We start from the raw sequence: 25182 nt of genomic DNA on the forward strand, positions 1-25182 counted from the left end.
GTTAGGAATAGCGGGGATAAAGAATTTGTGAGCACATGGAATTGAAGGAGGAAGAGAGAGAGAGATAATGGAGGAAACATAGAGAAAAATAAAGAGAGCACGGAACAGATTGATTTCAGGGGAACAAATCTATTCATAGTGAAAATATAAAGTATCCCTACAGGAGGAGAGCGGTACAGAGTGTTAGGAAAATTATTTTATTCCACATCGCATATAAACTACCCTTCTGGCATATAATGGCTTTTTATATAACTGTTTCCAAAACATGTTGTCTCAAATGGTTGCACAGAAGACACAAGATTATTTCAGAAAAAAAGGTCCGTCCTCTTAGGGCGTTTTCACACTGAGTGCGGTTGGGGTTTGTTTCCCGCTCATGGTGTGATTCATTAAGGCAGATGTGATCACAGTAATCACACCGGGCTGCAGACCAGAACAACTGCGCCGCTACGCTTTAGAGGAGGTGGTCTCAGTCCAGATCACAGCCTAACTAGTATAGGTATAACAACGCCATGTGTTATCACAAAGCCTTTCAGCTCCAACACAAATGAAAGGAAAATGAAGGATGGGTGAAAATGAAAGTTTTGTATCAGGAAAGTTTATTTTACATCTAATTTTACATTCCTGATGTTCAGTATCTACCAGTGCTCCCTCTGTATGACAGGAGTAAGTGAATTGTGAGCCTGGCCTCTGGCATGAATCTTGTTATTTCTGAAGAGCCGTGGGATGACCGCTGAAATCCACTTGTCTTGAACCAGCTTTACTGCCCCCCCTCTCTCCCTCTGTCTTATCCTTCCCTAAGGATTCTGATATAACCATGTTTCATCGTGATGTTGATTGATTGGAGGCTTTCAGGGGATGTGGTGGAGAGGCAGGGGAGATGCAGTGCATGCGATTTCTGCCTAAGGGGTGGACGTCATATGCCCGACAATCTAACCAAACTAATAATGAAACAGATTTTCAGAAACTTACGATAACAACTTCGCCAATGTGACTCTGGGTCGTGCTGACTTTATGCTTTAAGTATTTGTTGTAGAGATTAGGGCCGAGGTGATAATTATATATTAATACATAATTTGGAATGAATCAGAAAGTAGCCCCCTAAAAAGCCTGCTGAATGCACATGTTGATTAACTGACCTGGTGCCACATTCTTGTCATATCACAGATAGTTAATCTGAATTACAAATTCCCGGCTTGTAAATAATGTTCATGCCAATGTCCAAGTTCTTACTAGGATTGTGCCTGACGTGTTTTAGTAATAATGAAGTGCCTGAAAACCAACCTCATGTCATCAAATAAAATTCCTGACAATTACCAGGATAGTGTTAGTTATTAACATGGTAATTTTTTCCATCTCTGCCATACATGTGATATGAATGTAAACACATCCACCAGGAGGTGCAGGTACATCCTTCAGTTTTTTTTGTGTTTTTCTCCCACAGGTTTCCTGGATGTTTCTTTATGAGAATAATAATGTCTGTATTTACACCACACATGCACACCCATCACAGAACACTGTGAAGGTCATGTCATGTCATGCATGTATTTCCCCTCTAAATGCTTGTACACCCTCATCTGACAGGGGCAGATACACACTCGCACACTTTAAACCTCTACACATCACCAGTGTCAGAGTACAACACGACGCTCCATCACACTAACACACACTGACGCGGTCGTGGCAGAACAAGCCCAGCAGTTGTGCGTCTGTCTGCTATGAATAGTCATGTTGTGTTGAACTAGTAAAAGTCAGCAGAGAAATGATTTCTGAGATACAGCGACTTTTGCAGGTGGAGGAAATCAAAATGAGGGTCACTGCTTCCTTCCCACAAGGTTGTTAGAATGAGGCTACATCCCAACTAATATGTTTTAGTTTTAAAATCTGTTTTATTTTGTTAATGTCTGGCGTTACTCCTTAAACACTATTCCTTTTGAGCCCATAAGACTGAGACTTTTCTAAAGTCAAAAGTCCAGGGGTTGCATTTGAGTCTTGGTCACAAACAGAGAAATTTGGAAATGATGACTATGACGTTTACATCCACGTTCTAACATCATTTCCTGGAAGGCTACCCCAACAGACTACATTTGCTCAATGCAACATGGACAACGATACAATAATGACTCGCATACTTTACTGACCTTGTTTTCTTTGTTAGCCGCTATTTAATTCTCCATTTTATGAAGCTTCATGTGCCTATATTTTACAGTTAAGCTATTATTCCAGCATCTGTGACCATTCTCATGGGTAGATGCACGTCCAGTGTACGATAATGGTCGTTTGATATTTATTATTAAGTGTGGGCATAGTGTAACAGGAAGGCCACACTGGACCCGTGAGCGGCACATGTGCTTTTCATTTCGGCTCCCATGTGTGGTCTGTATTTATATAGACTGCACTCGTTTTCACACATTCATACAGTGAATCTATGAGGGGAAATCCGAGGTTCAGTATCTTGCCCAAGGAAAACCTTGGCACGCAGATGGAAAGACTGGGATCACTGAACTTCTGCTTAGAGGATGACCGCTCTACCCCCTGAGCCACAGCCATTCCAACCTGACAACATGGTTATCTTTTAGAATCTGTGTTTCGCCTTTTTCCTCTGAGTGCTATTTCGCTGTCAATCACAGTTGACAGCGAAATAGGTAAAAAGATTGATTTCACCTCAATTTAAATATCTTTATCTGTCAGGTGGCCACCACACGCTGCACTCACACCTGTTCTGGCCGGAGTGTGCTTGCTTCTATGTTCTCATGCGTATGGTGTGTGTTTGCAATCAAAACCCGACAAATAAACAATGCAACACTGGCATGTATTTCCGAGGAGCATAATCCTATCTGATGAAGAATTGGGTTGTTTTAGATTGTGTGGTTCAAGACAGCAATCGCTATCCCCCCATTTCATCACGGTTTCATCAAGACGCAAATACACCCACAGACGCCAGACACACTCTGCTTGTCAACAGATTAACCTTTCATGCTGCATATGTGTATGCAATTTAGTTTCTGTTCAAATATTGTTTTTCTATTTGTCCCTCTCAAGTGCTTTGTGTGGGTCTGTGTGTGTGTGCACGCTGAGTGATGCCGGCGTTTCATCCTCTGTCATCATCATGAGATAAAGCATGATGAATCAAGCCGACAGTGGAGTGAAGGAGTGAAAATTAAAGAGAGAGCAAGTGAAAGACAAGTGGAATTAGAAAAGAAGCAGATGGAAGAAGAGTGGAAATACGATGTGAGAAGGATCCTGTCCACTTGGAATGTGACACCTACAAAGCAAAAAAGTACAATTCAAATAAAATCCTGAGAACCGTGGGCAAAACACATCATGATGGAGGGAGAGGAGGAAGATAAGGAGGAAGAGGAGGGTTTGATTTGTTGAGAGACAAAGTGCTATATTACAGCGCTAACAGTCTTTCTTCATCCTTTTCTCTATCACTTCGAAACTGAGAAGCTCAGAGAAGAGAAGTGACAGAAGCCGTCAGCATTAATAGACATTGTTGCGGTCCCTTCTTTCTTTAAGTCTTTTAATATCCTCCCATCTCTCCTTATCTCTTCTCATCTCCCATCAGGAAATCTAATTTGCCTTGACGGCGCTGAATGAATTATGAGAAAATGTCAAAACCAAATGAACAATAAATATTTCAAAAGCCAAACCAAGAGGGGAAAATTAAGATGGAGACGAGTGTTTACATTTTACATCGTTGCCAGCTGGGCCTATTCTCTTCTTTAACGTGGGGTACAAATGAGCGTATTGATCATCCCATCATTTCTGGCTTTACATCTTACTAGATTGTCTTTTAGATCATTGGCATTCATTGTGTTTACTTTATTGCCAGCGCGATGTTTCTCTTCCTTCATGCTTCATTTGCTGCATTCTCATTTGCCTTCACACTGCTTTCACAGAATACTTTCATTCCCAGCGTGCGGCTAAAATAAACCCACCTCCATCCCTCTCTTCTCCGTCTGCACTCGGTCCTGCCGTTCCTCAGCTAATGAACAGTGGAGCTCCGACGCCATAATAATTAAACGGCATGTAATTTGTACTAATTGAACGTAGGTGTAGAAATGAGCAGAGAAGATGTACTGGAGAAGGGAGAGGTATAGAGCGGCATATAACCTCCACTCTGTCTGTCTGTCTGCTCCCCTGAGAGTGGAGTTTTACCGTTGATTGTGTTGTTCCCTTCACTGCAACGGAGAGGGAGGGTGGGAAGAGAATGACGAATCAGGTGAAAGTGTGAGAACAGGGCACGAGGGGGATGAGGATGAGAGAAAGAAGAGGGTAAGGGGAAAAGAAGGGAAAGGTTTAGGGAGCAGTAAAGAGGGAGGATGAAGAGGAAGTGGTTGGAGTGCACAGGTAAACATGCAACGTGTCTGAAGGATCCGTGTACGTGTGGATTGTGTAGAGCTCCGTTCTAGTTCACTGTATCAAACAAGTGCCTCCTTAACCTGAGGAGCCGGGGGGGGACATACTGCGGTGATGATGTCATCTCCAGACAAATCCCTGAGCCGATCGTGAACAATGAGAAACAACAGGCAGGAGGCCATGACAGCAGCCGCGGTGATTTTCCTGCTATGCTGCATTTTCTGGCTCACAGCTTGAAGCCCTGCATTCAATTTATGCTCGCCCGAGATTGGAATATCTCAATAAAGCAAAAACATTTATGAGCCCACAGAGTTATGACGCACTGGTGTACCATCCAATAATTGCTATATGTGTTCAGAGCATAATTTCCGGTCGCAACTGATTTTTAAAATTAGTTTTTGTTGAGACAGGTGTCTAGTTTTTAGGTGTGAATTAATATCACAGTTTTGTTTTAGGGTGGCGGTTGTTACCTGTTTAAGTAGCTGTGTGTGTGTGTGTGTGTGTGTGTGTGTGTGTGTGTGTGTGTGTGTGTGTGTGTGTGTGTGTGTGTGTGTGTGTGTGTGTGTGTGTGTGTGTGTGTGTGTGTGTGTGTGTGTGTGTGTGTGTGTGTGTGTGTGTGTGTGTGTGTGTGTGTGTGTGTTCCTGTGACAAAGTGACATCTGCCTTCAGTTCTGCAGTTAATTTAGCTGTGTCATCCTGTATCCAGCAGGCCCTTCTGTCAGCTTTCATCAGACCACAAATGGTTTTCTTCTCATAAATATTCAAATACCTCCTTCCCCTTCCCGCGACCCCCCCCAAACCAATCAAAACACCATCCTGTTCTGGCACAAATAATAACCTCATGCACGTAGACGTATGTGTGTGTTTCTGTGCAGTCACATAAGTCAGCCCTCATGTTCGTTTGGAGCAACTGCAAACAAATTCAGAGAGCCGATCATACAGACCCAATCGCAAAGAGTGCGCACACACAGACACACACACACACACTCACGCACAAGTGGCTGATTGAAGGTTTACAGTTCAGAGCTGTCTCAGAACCTCGGCACATATCAAATGATAGAGTTTGCTTTAAGATAGTTTGATTTGAAAACGGCTCTCGATTGCACTTTAGATGTAGAAATAACTGTTTGTATTAATATTTCACTAGACTTGGGTTTTTACTAATCTACATCTAAACACCTCTGTGAAATACCAATTTAAGAGAAAATCCTTGTTTATGATTCCTTTTTGTTTTGCTTTTAGAATTTGTGAAGTTCAATTTCAATGCGATTGAATCCACCTTTTTCACCCTGCTGCCTTGATGTCTTTCCTATTACACACACACAGACCAAACATGTGCATTCAGGCTGCTGAAGCACCTAAATCATGCACTTTTATTAGAAGAAACCCCACTGCTTTAAACCCTTCTTTTTCTGCTAAGCTTTCAACGGTAATAGGAATCCATTCTATTTCACCCCGCACACATTACATACTGCAGTCATAGAGATACTTGCATACTATTCAAACACACCCCTGCCCTCCCTATGTTCTTTTATGTGACACCCCGCTGTGCTGAGATATGAAAAGTCCTTCTCTTTTGATGGTGCCATTGACGCAGACAAATGTTGTTCCCAGCCTCGGTAAAATGTGAATTTTTGAACTCTGTGACATGAAAAGGATTTGATGGAGGGAAGTCGTAGCTGCTTTATATTGTGTAACCCCTTCTGCCATTTCCATTAGCACAAAGTCAAGCAGACGGTCACACTATTTAATGAACTCTTTTAACAAGTGCACACACACACACACACACACACTTTGGTAAATTTAATTTCGAGTCAGTAATGCTAATTGTTCCTACTGTCAAGATTTGGAGGCTCAGTAGCTCAAAATGGTCAATGGAAAACAGTCAATGAGTTGTGTAGGCTACAGCACACACACATACACACACACACACACACACACACACACACACACACACACACACACACACACACACACACACACACACACAGTGCACAAGCGCTGACATCAAATATTCAGTCCAGTATGGTGGCCAAAGCAGGCCATTGTCTGCTAATGTGTATTTGTGCTGATTTTATTCCACTTCATTACAGTGGGGGAAGACAAACCCAGCATGATAGATTAACAGCAGCTCGTTCCTATTAACTTTTACTCTCTTAGAGTCTTAAGACCGCTTTAATTGCAGTGAAAAACAAACAGGCAGCTAAACAACTCTGCTAAAATAATTACTGTAGGGCTGAAAATGACTTGTTTGATCTCTTGAGATAAGTTATTGAATCATGCATATCAATTAGTTGCAATGCATATCTAATTAAAGTAAATGATGTGGTTATTTGATGTCAGTTTAGGAGTCTACACATTTCTCAATCTTTTTTTTTACTTATTACCTCTACCAAGGCGGATTTGTTTTTTATCAGTGTTTGTTTGCCTGTTAGCAGTATTAAGCAAAACCTACTTGATAGATTACCTTGAAACCTGGTGGAAGGATGGATCAGGAGATATTTGTATTTTGGTGCAGACAGGGATGTGCGGTTGAATGCCGGATTTATTTTAATTTTTTCTTTAAAATTGCGAGATTTTTTAAAATGTCCTTGATTTCTCAGAGATTATTTCATGGCTATTGATAATATAATGAAATCTCTTTCTGGGTGTGTGCAATTTGTTGGAGATTTGAAATGAAAATCTGAATCTAGTGAATTTAATGTGTTTTCATAAGGGGCCTTGGAGGAGGTGTGTGCTCTGAGTGACCTTCTAGTCTAAATCATCGACCTTTAAGATGCCTTTCCAGTAAAATTAGAACTGCAAATTAACCAAATAAATGCATGCATTGATCGAGATTAACAAAGTAATCGACACACAATGCGTTATTATGAGAACAACTCAACAATACCATTGACTTCCTACAGCACACTGTGTCTTCCATCCTCGTGTTCCATGATGCATCTTGTTAAAAGTTTCTTACGTGGGTGTTCTTGTCCTTGAGCTAACCATCACTAATATAAGCTGCTCTGACTTCGAGTTTGAATAGCTGCTTCCCACAGGGACCTTAATATAATGCAGGTCTCAGTGTGTCACAGTGCAAGTGAAAGACCAACCAGCAATGGAAATGATTTCATTTGTGTGTATGATGGCAATAGATTCATAAGACGGAGTGGGACTTTTTTCAAACTGAATAAAAAAGAAAAAGCAATGAAAACACTGTCAGCTCACAATAGGTTTATCTAACATGTATAAGTCAAGCCATGAGAATTAAGAGTGATGGGAAACAGACTTTTTGTCATCAAAAATCTCTTTTATGGTCGGTTTTAACAAATGTGGTGTCAGTCATGGTCTCTTTTTTCATTAAAGTAAAATTACTCTAATACCACTTACGGCCTTTTTTCAACATTACAATAAGAACTGAAAGGCTTTTCACTCTTAAGTGATAAGTAGACCGTGCCGTGAAATCTGTGCATAAGCTCTACATCACAAATGCATTGAGACTAGTGCCTGTTTGGAATGGGCTATTTGCTTTACCTATGGTCATACTGGTTGCAGCTTTGTTTAGCAAAGCTGCAACCAGCCCCCCCCTACTGAACAAAGAGCTGTTTGCCCATTTGTTAAAAATTCTGTGACGCATGACTCAGTACCACATCTCTGGACTGGATAAACTGTTGTTGACGCCATTGTCAAGAATGCACCATTGTCGTCACTGATGACTTCTCTTACATTGCAGAGTCTCAACACCCCCTGCGACAGAACATGTTAATACAAATAATGAGCTTAGTTCTTCAACAGTGAGGGCTCTTCTGGAGCCCTTTTAATAATTCTTATTTAATATGTGATCAGTGATTGACATTGACAACAACTTATACAAACAATATCCTGAGGCTCAAGACAGATACCCGGAGGGGGATATCTAATGCTTTTTGGCTTTTTACATTTCTGCAAAGTGCTGTTGTGCTGTCAAAGTCACACACACACACACACACACACACACACACACACACACACACACACACACACACACACACACACACACACAAACACACACACAAACACACACACAACCATTTTTGACTCAATTGCCTTTTAGCTTGAGCAAGTTTATCTCTCTTCATCTCTGCAGTAATGTTATTGCTGCTGTTCATCATCTATCTATTCCATTTTGCACTACAGTGTCCTTACATTCTGAATGAGGTTTCATATGATGGGGGCCGTCATTTTCTATATCATTTAAGCAAGCATTTTGAATTTTAATGCTTCAGTTTCCTTATTATTATAAAGATTTCATAAAAGGTGAGGCTGAGGACCCACTCTTCAAAGGGAGACCTCATCTGTTACAGCCGGTCATTTGCCATCCAGGGGAGAGCAGCTTCTCTGACTAAGTTTTGACACAGAGATTCGTCAAGAGACAAAGACTCACAGAGAACAATTAGCCTCCTGACCCGAAATGATATTTGATACATGAGAACAAGTTGAAGATCTGTTCTCTTTTACCTGCAGTTTGTTCTGGTGCTGCACTGCTGATAGTCACAGATGTTATCTTGGCGAGTACTGATTTATTATACTGTGTTTACCAATCTTATATAGTCTCATCTGGTACTTTATTAACAGTCACCCAGACAGGGAGTCACACATTTTAACACTAATTCAAAGCAGCACAATTCTTTGTAAAAACAAACAAACTCTAAAACTACGTGTGGGTGAGGTCATTTGGATGCTTTGTCAGAGACTTTGCCAGGGAATTAAATCCTTGGGAAAAGCACTGAAGCTTAGACGAGCCTTTATTTGTTCAACGCTTAACATAAGCTATAATTTTCCCAGCTTGGCTGCTCCTTTTAATTTGCTTGACCAGTGACAGGGATGCTATCCATTATCAGCGCGTCACAAAGATCATCACGGGGCCCGTTGGCACGCCCCGACACAGCCATCCATCACACCAAAGGATATGACACTCTCAGACCCACACAAATGCATCTGTCGCAGTGGTGATAACTCACTGAACTTAGGTTTCCATCTGCCGCTGGAGGCGATGGAGGCAGACAATGACCTTGCATCAGCGCTGCTAGGCATGGAGCCCATTGGCTGTTATTGCCTGTCAAGCAGCAGACATGGGCTTTGATAGAGCGGTCGGACAGTGTAATCCAGGTGTTTGCTGTGTCAATGTGGGCTCTACCAAGAGCTCTGATGGGGGCTGGAAGGGTACACTCTGACCTTTGTGCCCCATCTGTCCAGAGCTGTATCATGTTAAGCTGTTTACTGTGTGTGTGGTTACTGAGGATTTAATGGCGGCCTCATATTCAAGTGGACAGATCTCCCTTGGCTCTCCTCACTCTGCTTTATCGTATGGGACAGTGAAGGTGTTTGGATTTTGATCACTTTAGGTAATAATTGCACCTGAAATTAAAATGCATCTCTAGCATACACAGTGAAATCAGTTTGTCGTTATTGAAAAGTAAAATCTACTAAAAAAAAATGCCATTTTTTTATGGACACCCCATTTGTCTTGATCATCATGTGCCAGCATCCTGACAGTCCATTTTTGACAAGTGTTGTGCTTTACACTTTTTTTGCCATCTGTCTTCTCTGTGTTTGTCTTATTGGATTTTTACACACAATGATAAATCTACTGATGGCAGTGATGACACCGATGTCTCCTGCTCCCAACCACAAAACAGATCAAGCGCATAACCTCCTTTAAAACACTCTGTAGGAATGAGTATAAGCAATATACATTTCCTCAAGTTCAATATAGCAAAACTATAAATCATATATAAATTGCTAATGCATTGTACAAGCATGGAGAGACGGTATATACAATAATAATACATAGTTGATCTATCGCCAATTTGTAAACGGTTCTCTGCCCATGAAGAGTAGTTTAAAACCATTATCATTGTCTTTAATATGAAAATATTAATAATGATGATGATAATAATAATACCATTGCAAGTTAGGAAGGAAATATTATAGGTAAACAATAGCCAACAATTAAAAGCAGTTTGAAGATCAGACATTAGGGCTGAAATATATAAATAAAAATGTTAAAGTTGAGAAGAGAGTAAAAACCAAATTAATTAATTCTTAATTAATTAGAGTAGTCTGCAAGATCAAACAAACCAAGATTTTTCTTTTTAATTTCTCTAAACCTGAAAGATATCAACTTTTCACCCAGTCCTATTATAGTGTGTTCATTAATTAGCCTAAGCTTGTTGAACTCTTCATTCAAGTTAAGTTGTTTCTTTTGATTTAGAATAATATATGTTATACCATCTGAAAAAATGAAGCGATGAAGAAGCTTTAAAAAAGTTAACATCTCTTCCAACCTCTGCTTCATCTCCTTAAAGGTACTAAATGTCTCCTGCTCTTCCTCATCTGTCAATATTCACCTATGACAGTTAATTTAAACCGGAAAATATATAGTTAACTGCATTTCTTTTATTACTTTCATGAGTCACTGTTCTTCTCTTGCTGATTCTCTTAAATGTGATGAGTTCAATAAGGAACCTTTCCATATGCGTCTCCACCTCTTTATGACCTTCCTCCTCGTTTTCGACCATTATGGCTGAACTCACAGACGCTGTGAACCTGTGAACCTGGCTGTGTCTGTAATCATTCTAATGAGGTCGGGTACATCTTTTATGCAGTTAAAGTATATTCTACCTTTCTCCATTACTGCATCTATGTGTGTGTATGCTCCTTTGTGCTGAGAATCTCTTTTCAGCCATGATGGCCACCTCAACTTATACACACACAAAGCAACACACACAGAACTCCTCCTCTCTGTTCTCAGAGAGATCACCCTGTTTTGTTAGGTGTAAGAAATAAATTGGCCACCACACAGACGGAGACATAGAAAGGAGCAAACAGCCTCTACGTAATTAGTTCCTGGCTTTTCATAACTCAGAGTTCTGGGGAACGTCTCATATGAAAAGGTTTCAGAGAATATAAAGTTAAGCCGATATTCAGACATCAGACTCTGGAGTGTCTGGCCTGAACAAAACCCTATTTATGATGAGAGATTAAAATAGAGCACTTGGTAACATACTGTGCTGAATGCTGAGGAAACAAGAATTAAAGCTGTACACATACCAAGACGTGGGATTACCAAAAGTGTTGGCTTTTAGACTTTAAGGATTTACACGCATGCTCAAGTTAAGAGAAGATACTCTTATTTGGTCCCACTGTAAAAGTGGGCTTTCTGTGGAATGACTCTCTGTGTCAGCATCCTGGCTGCTGCAAAAAATGACAATTGACAACTCAACTAAAAGCTGTGATTGAAATCTTGTGAGCTGATGGAAGAGGGTTGGGGAGGGGAGCCAAGATGGCTTAAGCAGAGGCATGTGTGTGGCAATAGGATCACAAGAGCCTTTTTCGGACATGAACTCCAGAGCATTTTCTGGAGTTTGCCTTTCACATATGAAGAACACAGCAGGAGATTGTCCAGGGCAGACGCAGCGTGGGCCAGGACATGACGCAACGCAACGCATACATAGCTCTCAAATCTTGTTGTCTTTCCAAGTTGACCTCTCTGTCGGCATCTTTCACATGTATGGCTCCCAATTTTGTTGTATATCTACGAATATATTTCACATCAGTTGCATGTAAGGAACATCATTAACACGCCTATCTGTGAATAGATTTTCCTGATATATTCTCACATGAGCTCACTCACTCTCCATCGATTGTAATCGAGGTAAAAGTTTGAAATATTTGTGATATTGATTTGAGGTCATATGGCCCAGCCCTAGGTTTCACTCAATCATGTTGTATCTCTGACTCGTGTAACTACTTGACCACTTCCACTTTGTTTGTGAAGGCTATCGTTTCCCTCAGCCAGAGACTTATCATATCTTCATCACAAGTGTAGGGACCTTGGTTGCCTTGGCAACCACCACTGGGGATTGTGTTACAGACCGCGTGTCACACGTTTATAGAAGGTGACCTGTTGGTGATTTGTGGACAAACTGCTGGATACTTTGAAAAGATCCCAAGGGCAGAAAGAAATCCTTCACAAAAGCAAACCTTGAAGGAAACATGGGAAGAGAGGAAAGAAAAAAGGTTTACACATCAATGGCGAAAAAAAGCTTGAGGAAGAATTTTGCAATGTCCAAACATTTATTGCATGACCGTTTGTGAGGGTTCATAAGGCTTCAGCTCGTAAAACAGTCATCTCTTTTCAGTCCGTTTAACATGTAGATTTAGGGTTCATTACATGTCAGCTGCCTCAAACAGTATTCATATTAACTGTACGTAAATTATTTTCTTCAGTAAAGTATACCGTATTCCAACAAACAGATGAGGGACAGAGGTAAAGGATCAAACTATGACAAAGTTTGGATTTCTGATTTCTGATGCTCCCTTCTGGAGCTTTGGCCTTGACATATGCCTTTATTTGAATGGATAAATAGGGTTAATCTATAGGTAATACTCTCCTATTGCAACATTGCTCTGGCCATTGATGTATTGGCAGCGACCTGTGAACTGGATTTAGGTCACAGTGACCTCACAAAACATGTGAATCTTATTGCACAGTACAGTTTTTTCCTTTTATCCTTTTTCCTTCAGTCTTCACTACTTATGAGTCTAAACAAACATGGGTTTAAATTAACTGGCTGCAGCATTCTGAGCCTGAAGAGCTTCAGGCTCTGTGGTTATTATACACGCTGTTCCACAAGGTTGTCATGCACTCCACTCTCCAGCTTTTCATTCACCTCTTGCCTCTTTCCTTCCATGTCTGTTTCTCCGCTCAGTGCTGGGGGGTGTGGAGTCACGTGGTGTGCTGAGGAAGATCAGTGACATGCTGGAGGTGATTCTGAAAAGAATGGACAGCCTGTCCAAACTCGACAACACCTCCACCACCGATGCACGGCGTCTGGATGAGCTCAGCTCTGCTATCAACAGGTAAGGCGAATATTCCTTTCATATTAGAGCTTACAATTGTAACAAGAAATCATCAACACTCCCCAGAGTTATGTTACAGTGCCTCCAGTCAAGAATAGACACATACTCCAATACAATAGTGCTAATTAGAAAAAATACAAAACAGTTTGTAAGAAAATAAATATCTGCAGTATGATAATGTGTGCAAAAACTTGTCAATAAGAATGTTGAAGACAGTTTAAACCATTATACTGTGTCCACAAACGTTAAAAGGATATCCTTTCCGAATAAAGTTCTAAATATTTTATACTAGTAGTGAAGATCCATCTTTATTCAGCTACCAATTAAAACAGGGGAAAACAAAATTCATTACAGAACAATTTAATTTAATGAGGAGTATTTTTGCTATCTAATCGACAACAGTGTTACGTCAGGATTCCTATTTTAAGATTTATTCCTCATTGTGATTCCTACTGAACATCCACTCTCTATCTCTACACCTCGATTGCTCCTGTACTTCGCTCTCATCTTGACTCTCGTTTTTTCTCCTCCTCATACTTGTGGAAATTGCTGCCTATTACCTAAGAATTGCTGCTGCAAACAGACAAGTCTTGTATGACCTTGCTGCTACTGCTTTTATCAACCTACTCCTCTCTTTGCCCCCTGAGCGCCAAAACATCCAATTTGTCTTTTCTGCCTGACATTCTCCTCATTCCGACTCCTTTCATTTTCACGCAGCCCCACTGAACTCGCTGCAGCGGGGGTGATGTGATTCGCCCTGACAGAAATCCCCTCACTTCCTCGAACTTTGCTAAATGATCCCGGATAAACGCTCAGGTTCAGATCTGCGTCGAGGCACCAGAGCAGAAGGATGGAACGATTAATATGCTCTGGCATCGGTGTTAACTGTAATCAATGTCTAGTAATGGGCTGTTTAATGTGGAGGAAGCGGCTCTACTCTTAGGCGCGAGGTGCAGTACTCTGCCTATTGTCAGGGACTCTAACAAGGATGGTACAAGGACGTGTAACTGTAACAGAAATCAATTTGCAGTTATCGCCTTGAAGGGGGCAGTTTGGCTGCATGGAGGGTTACGGTCAGGATGTAATTAGGGTCAAATACAAGTGCTGAAATCAATGGTGTGTGAACGTCCAGTTCTAAATAGGTTTGTGAACAGTTTGCCCGTTACCTCAAGACTTGTTGTCAGCCTGGGATTCAACAGATAAATTATACTTAGATGTATTGTGCGCCTCTCAGAATTTGTCAAAAATGATAGGATTGTATAGTGTGTGGCATATTTCAGATTTTCTTAAACCATGTTGGTGATTAGTATCTTTACATGACCACCAACTTTCCATGTTTAGGACTTTTAAGTGTAATGATGTCGGCTGACACAATAATTGAATACCCTTTCATGTTTCATTCATAGATGTGCTATTGTTTGGGTGAAATATAGTGAACTGGATCAGAGTAGCATCATGACCAGGTTTTGGTTGGGATGTCTGAGTGGCACAAGGGGAAAAGAGCTATCAGCCGCCACTGCAGAGAGCCAGGCTTAATCCCCAGTCACAGTGCCGTTGGCATGGCTAGACATCCAATTACACACAACTGGCATTACACCAATGAGCCGCATTTATAGTAGAGAACACAATTTATGATTTGCTGGTTTTCCCCCCACCCAAAATGAAACAATAAATGACTAGTTGATAATGAGAAACAAAGATTTGTGATATTTTATTACATTACATTATGTGATCATGGTGCTTAATGTAATCAGCTGCAGAAATGGGTTCTTCTGGGTCAGTGTCAGTGAGTAGAGAGAGTAGTAGTACATCACACCAACCAAACAAGTCGAGAATCCATATAAATGACAACAGCTCCATTTTACTTGTCTATTTTTTTAAAAAGTCTCAAATTCAATCAACTAAATTTTAGTCCCCAAAAGTCTTTAAATAGTATGTTCTAGGTCTTGATTCTATTTTTGTTTTGTTATTAAGAAAAACATTTTTTGCAGCATACAAAGTTTATGTGTCGTTCTTTCTCAACGATAGATAGATTAAGATACATTTATTTGTCCCAAACACATGCACAGACATGCACAAGCACACTCATGCAAGGAGGGAAATTTAACCTCTGCTTTTAACTAGGGCTGGGCAACGATTAAAAGTTTTAATCGAGTTAATCGCATGATTTCCCTGATTAATCACGATTAATCGCATATGTATACGCAAAATCCAATAATGAATTAAAAAGTAGTGTATAGCATACTTTTATTTTTAATGTTCTGCCATATGAACGAAAGTGCCATAACATTTGTTGTGCAAACACTTTTAACATCAGCATTTAATACAGTAGCAGTTAAATCAAATATTCAGTGTAAATCTCAACTTAACAATGTTATCAAAGCAAATACAAAGTTAAAGCTCAATGCCACTGCCAGGGCATTAATGTTATCCTCTTCGTTATGAAAAATGTATACTCCTCCCTGCGTCTAACGTAGTCTGCCGAAGCCTCGCTCCACTCGCTGTTTCGTTGAGTGATTTGCTGATATCAACTGTGTGTTTTGCATTCAGGTGATATTTTAGACTGGAAGTACTCCGGTGATAAGAAAATTCACTTTGGCAGTGGCTACAAATAACTTTGGTTCTGTCGACTCCGCCGTCTGGAAGGACTTTAAAATGAAAATGGCCATGTAAAAGCTCCGTAGCCTTATCCATGGTTGTTTATCCGCCAATTATTTTCTTTTTTCCGGTTCCGCAGCAGTCAGCAACAGACTTTCACAAAATAAAAGCCTGACTTTCACAATAAAACCATTAATAATCAAACCTGAGTTAATGCGAGATAAAATAATTAGTTGAGTTAAATAAGTGATGAGTTAACTCGTAATTAACTAGTTAACTTGCCCAGCCCTACTTTTAACCCATCTGGTGCAGGACACACAGAGCAGTGAGCAGCCATGTACAGCACCCGGGGAGCAGATGTTAGGGAAGTAAGGTGCCTTGGTCAGGGGCACTAGACAGGGTAGAGAGAATCCTCTTGGATTTTTGGACAGATCAATCCAGGTTCGTCTTTTTGTTGTTTCTCCGTGGAGTCGAACCAGAGACCTTTTCTGCCCATAGTCCAAGTTTCTGCCACTAGTCCAGATATAAGCAGGCTGTGATAAAACTGCAAACACGACCATCAAGGAACTGATAACTGAGTCTGCAAACACCCTGGTCAGAATTTATCTTTGTAAACTTGGCCGTAGGAAAGACTATCGATTCTCATTGTCTCTGCCTGTAGTTTGTGAGATAACGTGGGCTTTCGAAGGTTATTCTCTACTCTGCTACTTTGCCTTATCTTTAAAGATGGGGAAGTGTAAGTAATTCTGGGACTCTGATGATCCCTCATATTTACTTGTCATAGGTCTTCATTTTGTTTTTATCTTAAAACTCTTAGGTTTACCTCGTTGAAACCCACAGAAGCCCTGAGGATTATTTGAGCACTACATTGTAAAATAATATGTTATGAGCAGTAAACCTCAAACTCAGAAAAAGAAAACCAAGTTCAGTCATTGACATACAAACTTCTGCAACATGCTGCAAGTCTAACTTTCTTCTGAGAGGAAAAGTACTTTGTGAACAATATGTAATCATAACCAGGACTTGCTGTGTAAAAATCCATTTCATGTTTTTTTGAGTACAGAGTTGTTTTGTATGGGCTAAATGGATCCTTGGAATTCAGGAGCTATAATAGCCGGAGTGAAATTTCCAATGCAGAGAGCAAAATGAAAAAGATATTGACCAAGGAAATTGTAGTGGACACGTAGCATACACACACACATACACACACACACACATACACACACACAGACACACACACACATACACACACACACACATACACACACACAGACACACACACACACACACACACACACACACACACAGACAGACACTGAAAGTCACTGAAGTCTCTCTTCAGTCCAATGATTTTCATTTCTTTGTTCATCTCTCCTTTCTTCAAATGTTCTGTATTTTTTCTACCTCTCCTCTCTTTGCTCTCCTTTTATTGCTTTGTGTGTGTTTTTCCCACTATAGTCTTGATACTTTATACTCTACTTCATGCACTCACACTCCATCACAACAGTGGGAAAATGTGCTTGAAAGGTAGTTGGTTGGTGTGAGTGATGTGGTAAAATGTTTTTGGCCAGTGGGGAGAGGAGCAAATAGGAAGAGTGAGTTTAATAAAAATACATCTCAAATCCAGGCCAGTCAGGCACGCATTTGCAGAAAGACACACACACACACACACACTGGGCAGGAGTCTCATCATCGTGTGAGCTTCATTGGTGCTGACACACTCCCGTGTATTGGCAAACGGGACTTGATGTCTGAGGCCCCAGTCTGCGATTTGCCCATGGGGTAGCCGCTCGTTAGGGCAGAAAATGGAGAGAGACCAACAAGGGAGGGAGGGGGGAGAGAGAGAGAGAGAGCGAGAGAGCCGAACAATGCAGAGCCTGTAGAAAACAAGAGAAGGTAAGATAAAGAAGGATGGGAAAGGATGCAGAGTATATTCACGCAGCAGATGAGAGGAGAGATGGCTAAGTAAGTCTCCCCTTAGGCGTGCGCTCTCTGAAGATCACTGCTCTGGCTCGACTTTATCTCTTTCTCCCCCTTAAGTGGCCATCAAAGCTCCGTCAGCAACAACCTCTATCCCAGGAGGCCTCAAGCACTCAAGTCAGTGTCAAAGTGAAGATGTCCTGGCAGGAAATAAGCCACCCATATCCTTCTTTAATTTCTTGTATCCATGTTTCCCCTTCTGAGTTGCTCTGTGCATAGATGTGCAGGAAATAAACCATGGTGCAAATTCCGTTCTTTGTAACAGTGTTAGAAAAAATCTAGTTCATGCCCATTCATGCTTGTGTGTGTGGAATAAGGGCTGCGGAGTGATTCAGCATCATGACGTCAAGTGAAAAAAGTCACCCTGCACGCGAAAAAATGGACATCAGCCGAACACCAGAGCACACACGGCAGCACCTTGTCACACGGATCTGTGGGCCTGGACGCCGCTGGTTGATGGGACTCTGTCAGAGCCGTCCACTTGCCGTGAGAGGATGAGCTCATTCGATAAAGAGGGAGGCAAAGACAAATAAGGAGAACATGAGAGCACCTTATCTTATCCTGATAAAACCTCTCTGTAGTTCTCATTGATTTTCTCCCACCCCCTTTCTCTCCATGTTTCTCCTCCTGCTCGGCACACGCTGGTGGATTTCCTCCCGTTGTTTCTTCTCCCCCTTCTCTTTCCTCCCGTTTTGTCTCCTCTCTGCTCTCCCTCAACTCAGTTTTGTTTCCCCTCGTTTGTAAACGAGCCAACTGTCTACGATCATCAAAAGGGAGGAAGCTTCATTGCGAGTAGCGTGCAACAGCGGGCCATCAAATATGTATATCCTCGTAATCTTTGAACGCGATTATTGTTTAATGTTTCAGCCAAGCTGTTTTGTTGGCTTCCACATGAAGGCGCACAGGATACTTTTATTTTATCTCATTCTGTCTTGACAGAAGACTCCCCCCGGTACTCTCGGTCCGTTTGCAGTTGATGGTTGATTCCCTCTTTATTATCTGCCTGCTTTCATTTCAGTTTCTCCGCAGCTCTCCCACTGTATGTTTCTATATCTGCTGCTTTTTCTTCCTGCGCTCTTTGGATCTCCTTGTGCAAACCTCTCCAGTCTTCAGTCTTTCATCCACTTCTCTGCCTGAGTCTCTTTGACTCGCTCCCTTTCTCCTTTCCCTGTGTGTTCTTCTCTAGGGGATAGGTTCACATTGTAGCAGACGTTTGAGGTGAGATTAGAAGGTCCCATCTTTTGGAGGCCAACTTGAACAGTCACTGTCAAGCCCTTTCCAAAGAGAGAGAGAGGGCTTTATGGTAACACCGGTTTCTCGGATAATCAAGCAAAGGTGTTTTGTCTTTCAGGCCAAATACATTACAAACGATACATACATGCACGCACTGGCAGCTTTTGTAAGATGTAATAATATTATTGTCTTAAGATACATTTATAGCCTAAACTTATACTGGTTCTCATAAGATAATACAAAAGTCATAACTCTTACTAACACGTGCTGTATTTGCTTCACTTGCACTGAGTTGAGGAGTGAAATTATAATTACGTCTCTCGTATTGCTTTGAGATAATTTAAAAGCATGTTGGCTTTTTGTTAGCAGGTTACCAAAAAGTAATTTGCAGCTTCATAACCACACTGAATATATAGAAAATGAAGGTCTGTCGTCCAATAACCTATGTGGTGCAAGAATTGTCCGTAAAAAGATATGAAACTAAAATAAGAGGGGATACTTTCAACAAAGCCCAACAGTCCTTAGTTAATTTAAATCTTGATGCACCCAAATTCACACACTCAGAAATATGTCAAATTTTTCATCCAGATACATGTATTATTTGTTCAGAAATTGTAGAAAACATCAAAATCATCTTATCTTGCAATGTTTGAGAAAGTAAAACAAATAAATAGCTGTAAGGACTCCCTGATTTAGATCCACACCTACATGTATTGGTTTCTTCCCTGTTCAAATTCAAACAAATTCAGATGATAACATAACCTCCTCTACAGAGGTTATGATGCCACAACAAAAGTTTACAGATATTTCTGCTGTTTTAATGTCTGTTGCAGAAAACTCCAGGTGCAGTCTGGTTTAAAGAGACAGGTGTAAGTGTCAGTATCTCACAGTCTGAGACTTTGGCGCTCTGCCAGAAAATGGTGGATTGCTCGCTTCAGGCTGGGAGAGAGAGTCAAGTGGAGGAGTTTAAGTATCTTGGGGTCTTGTTCTCGACGCTGCTGGCTTCGCAGCAGCACTGAAGGAGACATTGTTGCAGAGAATGCTCAGCCTGATTGTGAGGTTCTCCCTGTAACATCTATTAACATCCCATTGTTTTCTGCCTGCACAGATGTCTTGTGCATTCATTCGTGCCTACTTGCTGGTTTAAACCGCCACTTACCGAGCTACTTGTCGCCATACGGGATTCTTTAAAGGTCATAGTCTTGTGGGAACAGAAATGATTTATTTGTGAAGTTTAAAAAGCAGCAGGAGAGATGCATAAAAAGTTAACTCAACCAACAAAGAGACATGCTGAAATATTATAATAACAGCATGATGATCATTAAAAAAACAATAAATATAAGTCTCAACCTGTTTTAAAAGCCAGGGAGTAAAAAATGTGTTTGGAGGCAAGTTTTAAGTGTCAAGTGTCCGGAGTTGGGGCCCGGTCTCCTTTATCTCCAGAAGCCTCTGATCAGTTTCAGTTGCGGTTTTGGTATTTGCAAAGGTAAAATATCAGAGAGGAGGCGCTTAACTCTTAAGACCTTTAGAAGCAAACACTAAATCTAGAAATCATTCCTAAAATGTACTGGGAGCCAAAGTGAGGAATCCAGAGCAGGTTAAATATGGTCCTTCTTGCAACTGCCCATTTAAAAACTGAGCCGCAGCATTTTGTACTCGCTGCGGTTGAGACATCAAAAACTGTCTGACACCGGAGCACCAACACAACACTGCAAATGCTCCATATTATCTTGATGAGTTGAAATTCACTTGAGGATTGAAACCCCCATACGTGCGGTCCGCTAAGGAACGCAAACAGCAGCCGTACTCGACTTAAAAGCAACAAAAGCACTCTACATGACTTCTTAATTTCACGTCAGCACAGTTTTACTTTTTGCAGACAGCTGTTGCCCCCGAACTACACTTGCACTGGGGAATAACATCTTGTCTGTTGCAGCAAATATATTAAAGAGCAGGCGGACACACTCTCAGCGATGCTTACGTGTGACACTTACAAAGCTGCTAATGGAGCATGGAGACTGCCTGTGACTGTGATGGCTGTCTCGCTTTTTGTTTACACTTTGTTAAGCAACAAATGCACTTTCATCGCATATTCCCTCGGTTCCATGATTTTTTTAGTGTGTTCGTTTTCCTGCAGCTGCTGTTGTTGGTTAGGTTAGTTAAACAGCCGTGCATTTCAGCCTGTAAACAGACACACACACACACACTTTGGACTCATTCAATAGACTTATGGGCTTACAGGCCTGGTTTTGCATGATGTGCAGCCATGCAGTCCATTGCTCACAAACCAGATGCAATCAAACACACAACATACACATTTCCCACACATCTTATTAAGTGAGTGGGAAGTCTCTCGCCCTACGAAGGCAAGTGGTATTAACAGCGCAGGTCTTTTTCTATTTCACGCTCCAACCAAGTGTCTTCCAATTTGCATCCTCGCCTAACACTTCTACATCTGTTGGGATGTAAAAAAAAAAATCAAGGGAGTGAGGAGACGCAGAGGAGAAATGCCAGGGGAGAAGAGAGAATAGAGTTAGGCAGAAACAACAATGAGACGGTCCTGAAAGGGTGGAATAAATGGAGAGGAGGGAGACTGGTCCTTGACTGAAGTGAGCAAGGGAAAATGTAAATTAAGGAAGGGACTGAAGGAGGAAATTAAACAACGGAGGTGATACCAGTGGGAGAGGAGAGAGGTTTCAAGTATCAGCTGTGTGTGTGAGAGAGTGTGTGATAGAGATGCTTAACTTCAAAGCAGAGCTGTCTGCTTCTTCTCCTCGCCCCTCTGTTTTGAGTTGGGCTCACATTGTGTCAGTAGTGTAAGTTTACCAGTCATTGTCACATGCCTTTATCTCTTCTTCATTGTGTTTGTGTGTGTGTACAGGTTTCAACCAGCCGGCCTGGTGGAGAGGATCCAAGCTATAGCCCAGAACGTCTCCAACATGGCCATCAGGGTGGAGCAAATACTGCAAAACAGCATGGTGCAAGGAAGAGGTACATTGTCATTATCATCACTGTGAAATACCCTCATATTTGACCCTCTTATTTTCGACACTCGGTATAAGAATAGAAAAAAATCAGGGCTCCCTTCACACAGGCTTGAGACCTCCTGCAGCGGCTGCGGGTTCAGTTCAAGCTCGGCCAAATGTCTTCCCTACTCTTTCCCCCCATGTCAGGCTTACACTCTCCTATCAATACAGGCAAAATGCCTAAAAGAGGTCAGGGATAAAATGAGTCTATGGCTCAGGATTAACTTACACATCATCTCTCATACTTTATTAAACCTGGGGGAAATAATCTAGGACTCCATGGTACTGCATGCAGACCCAAATAACAAAAAGCTAAATAAATAAATATAAACCACCACTATATTAAAAGAACTATAAATAAGCATATACGCCATATCTAACGCACACATCCAGAATTATTCAACCCACTTAGATACATTGTAAAAACCTTTAAAGCCAGCCATGGCACCAGCCAGTTGCAGTGAGTGCATGTGTGGCAGAATACAGGCAGACCACACAAGTAATAAGTACACAAAGAAAATTGATCTGACAGTTCATGGAGGGTTGAAAAAAATCACTTGGTCGAACTGATGTACAGAATGACTGCTGAAGATCATTCAAGTAAATCATAAATGTGTTGGAGTTCCAGTTTTCTAATTTGACATTTAAACTAAGAAATAGAAAAAGAAATGAATCATCCTACTCTCCTATGATGTTCTGCTTGAGTCGCAGCTTGGCTGGAGCAAAATTACATTACATTACATTTCATTTAGCTGACGCTTTTATCCAAAGCGTCTTACAATAAGTGCATTCAACCCCGAGGGTACAAACCAAGATCAACAGGAATCAAGAAAATACAATTTCTTCAAAAATAAAGCAAAACTACAAAATGCTATAAGTAAGTGCTACTTAAGTGCTACTAAATTGTTAGTTTAGAAAATGGTTAGTAATTTTTTGAAAAAAAAAAAGAATGGAAGACAAAACAAAATTGCAGATAGACAGATACACAGTAAGAGAAAGAGGCACTTGTTTCTTGCAGATTTTCCTATTTGCACAAAAATACACAACTACATTCTTTTACACAAAATCTAAATTGTATTGACACAATGCCTGATTATCCCACTGAAACATCAGTGCAAATCATAAAACTCTGTTTGCTGAAGTTTTACCATTATTAACTTGTATGAAAACCAGCCCAGGAAGAGTTGATAGTGAAATTGTTGGCTCTGTTGTGTGCTGATGTCTTTCTCTTAATCGTTTTTAATCAAATCAGTAATAATTTTAAGCTTGTGACACTTCTGTTCTCAAACGCACACACACACCATTCTTATCATTCTTTCTTTTCTATTTCCCTCTCTGTTTTTTCTTCTCTTAAGGGTAATTGCCCAACTCTTAACATGATAATAAATCAGCATAACATCTCCTTTTGTTTTCCCCGGCTGCATCTGCGGGGATGATGGCACACGCCAAAATGAAAGGGCTGCTGCTTTCTCTAATCACAGATGAATTGAAACAGCGCCGGAGGACTTTATTATCATACGGCTCAGTAGCGGTTTATTTATCTCATGGTCAGACGTGTGCGAGAGTCGGCGACAGCGGAAAAACGAGGCGCAGAGGACATGATTAGAATTTCCTGCCCCCTCAAGCACCGACAAGGCTTTTATGTTCCGTCTTGCAAGGACAGGAGTCAAGTTTTTATCTCGTTAGCTGACCGCATTTCCAATTGTCTCTGCAGTGGTTCCTATTGTAATCATATTTGTATGCTGTGTGTAAGTGTGTGCGCCTTTCCAGTCAATGGAGAGAAGCCCCAGGGAAGACTTATGTGGAGAAATGTGTCTTTTTCATTAGGCAAATGGAGACAGACGGAATCTGGAGAGAAGGCAAATTTGTTGCTCCAGAGAGAGGAGGAGGGAGTGAGGGAGGGGCTTGAAAGACACAATGAGAAAATGAAGCTGCATAGGTCCTTTCACGGACGATATATTTTCTGTTCTCTCTCTCTCTCTCTCTCTCTCTCTCTCTCTCTCTCTCTCTCTCTCTCTCTCTCTCTCTCTCTCTCTCTCTCTCTCTCTCTCTCTCTCTCTCTCTCTCTCTCTCTCTCTCTCTCTCTCTCTCTCTCTCTCTCTCTCTCTCTCTCTCTCTCTCAGTCTCTCTGTCACTCTGGCCCCTTCTTTACCTCACATCAGCAGCAGAGACAGTTAACTAAGTCAGTGAAGCAATTAATGCAGTTCAGTGCAGCCTAAGTGAGTAGACATATTTGCTAACGTAACCTTAGGACACTCGGCAGCGGTGGAAGACGAATGGCTGTGCTGCCTCGTCCATCCCTGTGAATAGCATGCACTGCAGTAGAGCAGATGTAGTGCAACACACAGTGATGTATGGGCACTGGCTAACACTGGAAATGATGACGTTAACCGAGAAGGTTAATCTCACAATAAAATTCCCACAAACGAGTAGAGAAGAGTTGTTAATGTGAGTGATTCCGTCCCGAAGGGGTGAGCCTGTTGGTCAAACGTTTGACGATGGTCATTATGTGAAAGTTAATTGATTCAAACTTCCACTTTAAAGGGGATTTGAAACGCACCATATGTTGGTCAATGAGCTGATTGATAATGTTACACTGGCTCATTGCTGTTGGAATCATTAGTCTCACTGGAGAATAAATATTCACATTAGAAGAGATTTCAGTGAGCTAAGCTTGTGAGCCTGTAGACTAATGAAGCAGCAGTAACTGTGGGTGGAGCAAACTGCGTTTTGTATTTCAATCACAAAAATATGCAAATATCGACTGATCCTTTCTAGTTGGATTTAATAAAAAGTGGATGTTGATCCTGGTGTTTTGCAAGCTGTCTTCTAGTAGATCTCCAGCTGACAAAAAAATAAATGAATGGTTTATAACTGAAGATTAAACAAAATCCCTCCCTGTGTATTTTCAGCAATCAGAGATGGGACGTCAAGCCAGTGTGACGTGCCAAGAGACCCACGCTTCCCAGAGTGTCCTGGGAAAGTAGATGTAAGTGTCAATCCATGTATTTTCATTCAAGTAAAGTTGGGCTGTGGATTCAAAAGTGTTTTGCACTGGAGCTTAAATGACCATTTTTGTCCATGAACTGGTAGCAAATGT

The 25182-nt window shown here is 41.2% G+C and overlaps 1 protein-coding gene across 1 annotated transcript in view; it reads left to right on the forward strand.

Annotated features, from left to right (window-relative positions):
• LOC133024357 (alpha-1,6-mannosylglycoprotein 6-beta-N-acetylglucosaminyltransferase B-like) overlaps positions 1-25182 on the forward strand; it is a 113055-nt gene that overhangs the window by 31897 nt on the left and 55976 nt on the right. Inside the window, exons 3-5 of the mRNA XM_061091431.1 lie at positions 13095-13245; positions 21938-22047; positions 24995-25071. Of these exons, the coding sequence (XP_060947414.1) occupies positions 13095-13245; positions 21938-22047; positions 24995-25071 (338 nt within the window). The remainder of the gene's footprint in view (positions 1-13094; positions 13246-21937; positions 22048-24994; positions 25072-25182) is intronic.

This window comes from Limanda limanda, chromosome 2, assembly GCF_963576545.1.
Source record: "Limanda limanda chromosome 2, fLimLim1.1, whole genome shotgun sequence".
NCBI lineage: Eukaryota > Metazoa > Chordata > Actinopteri > Pleuronectiformes > Pleuronectidae > Limanda > Limanda limanda.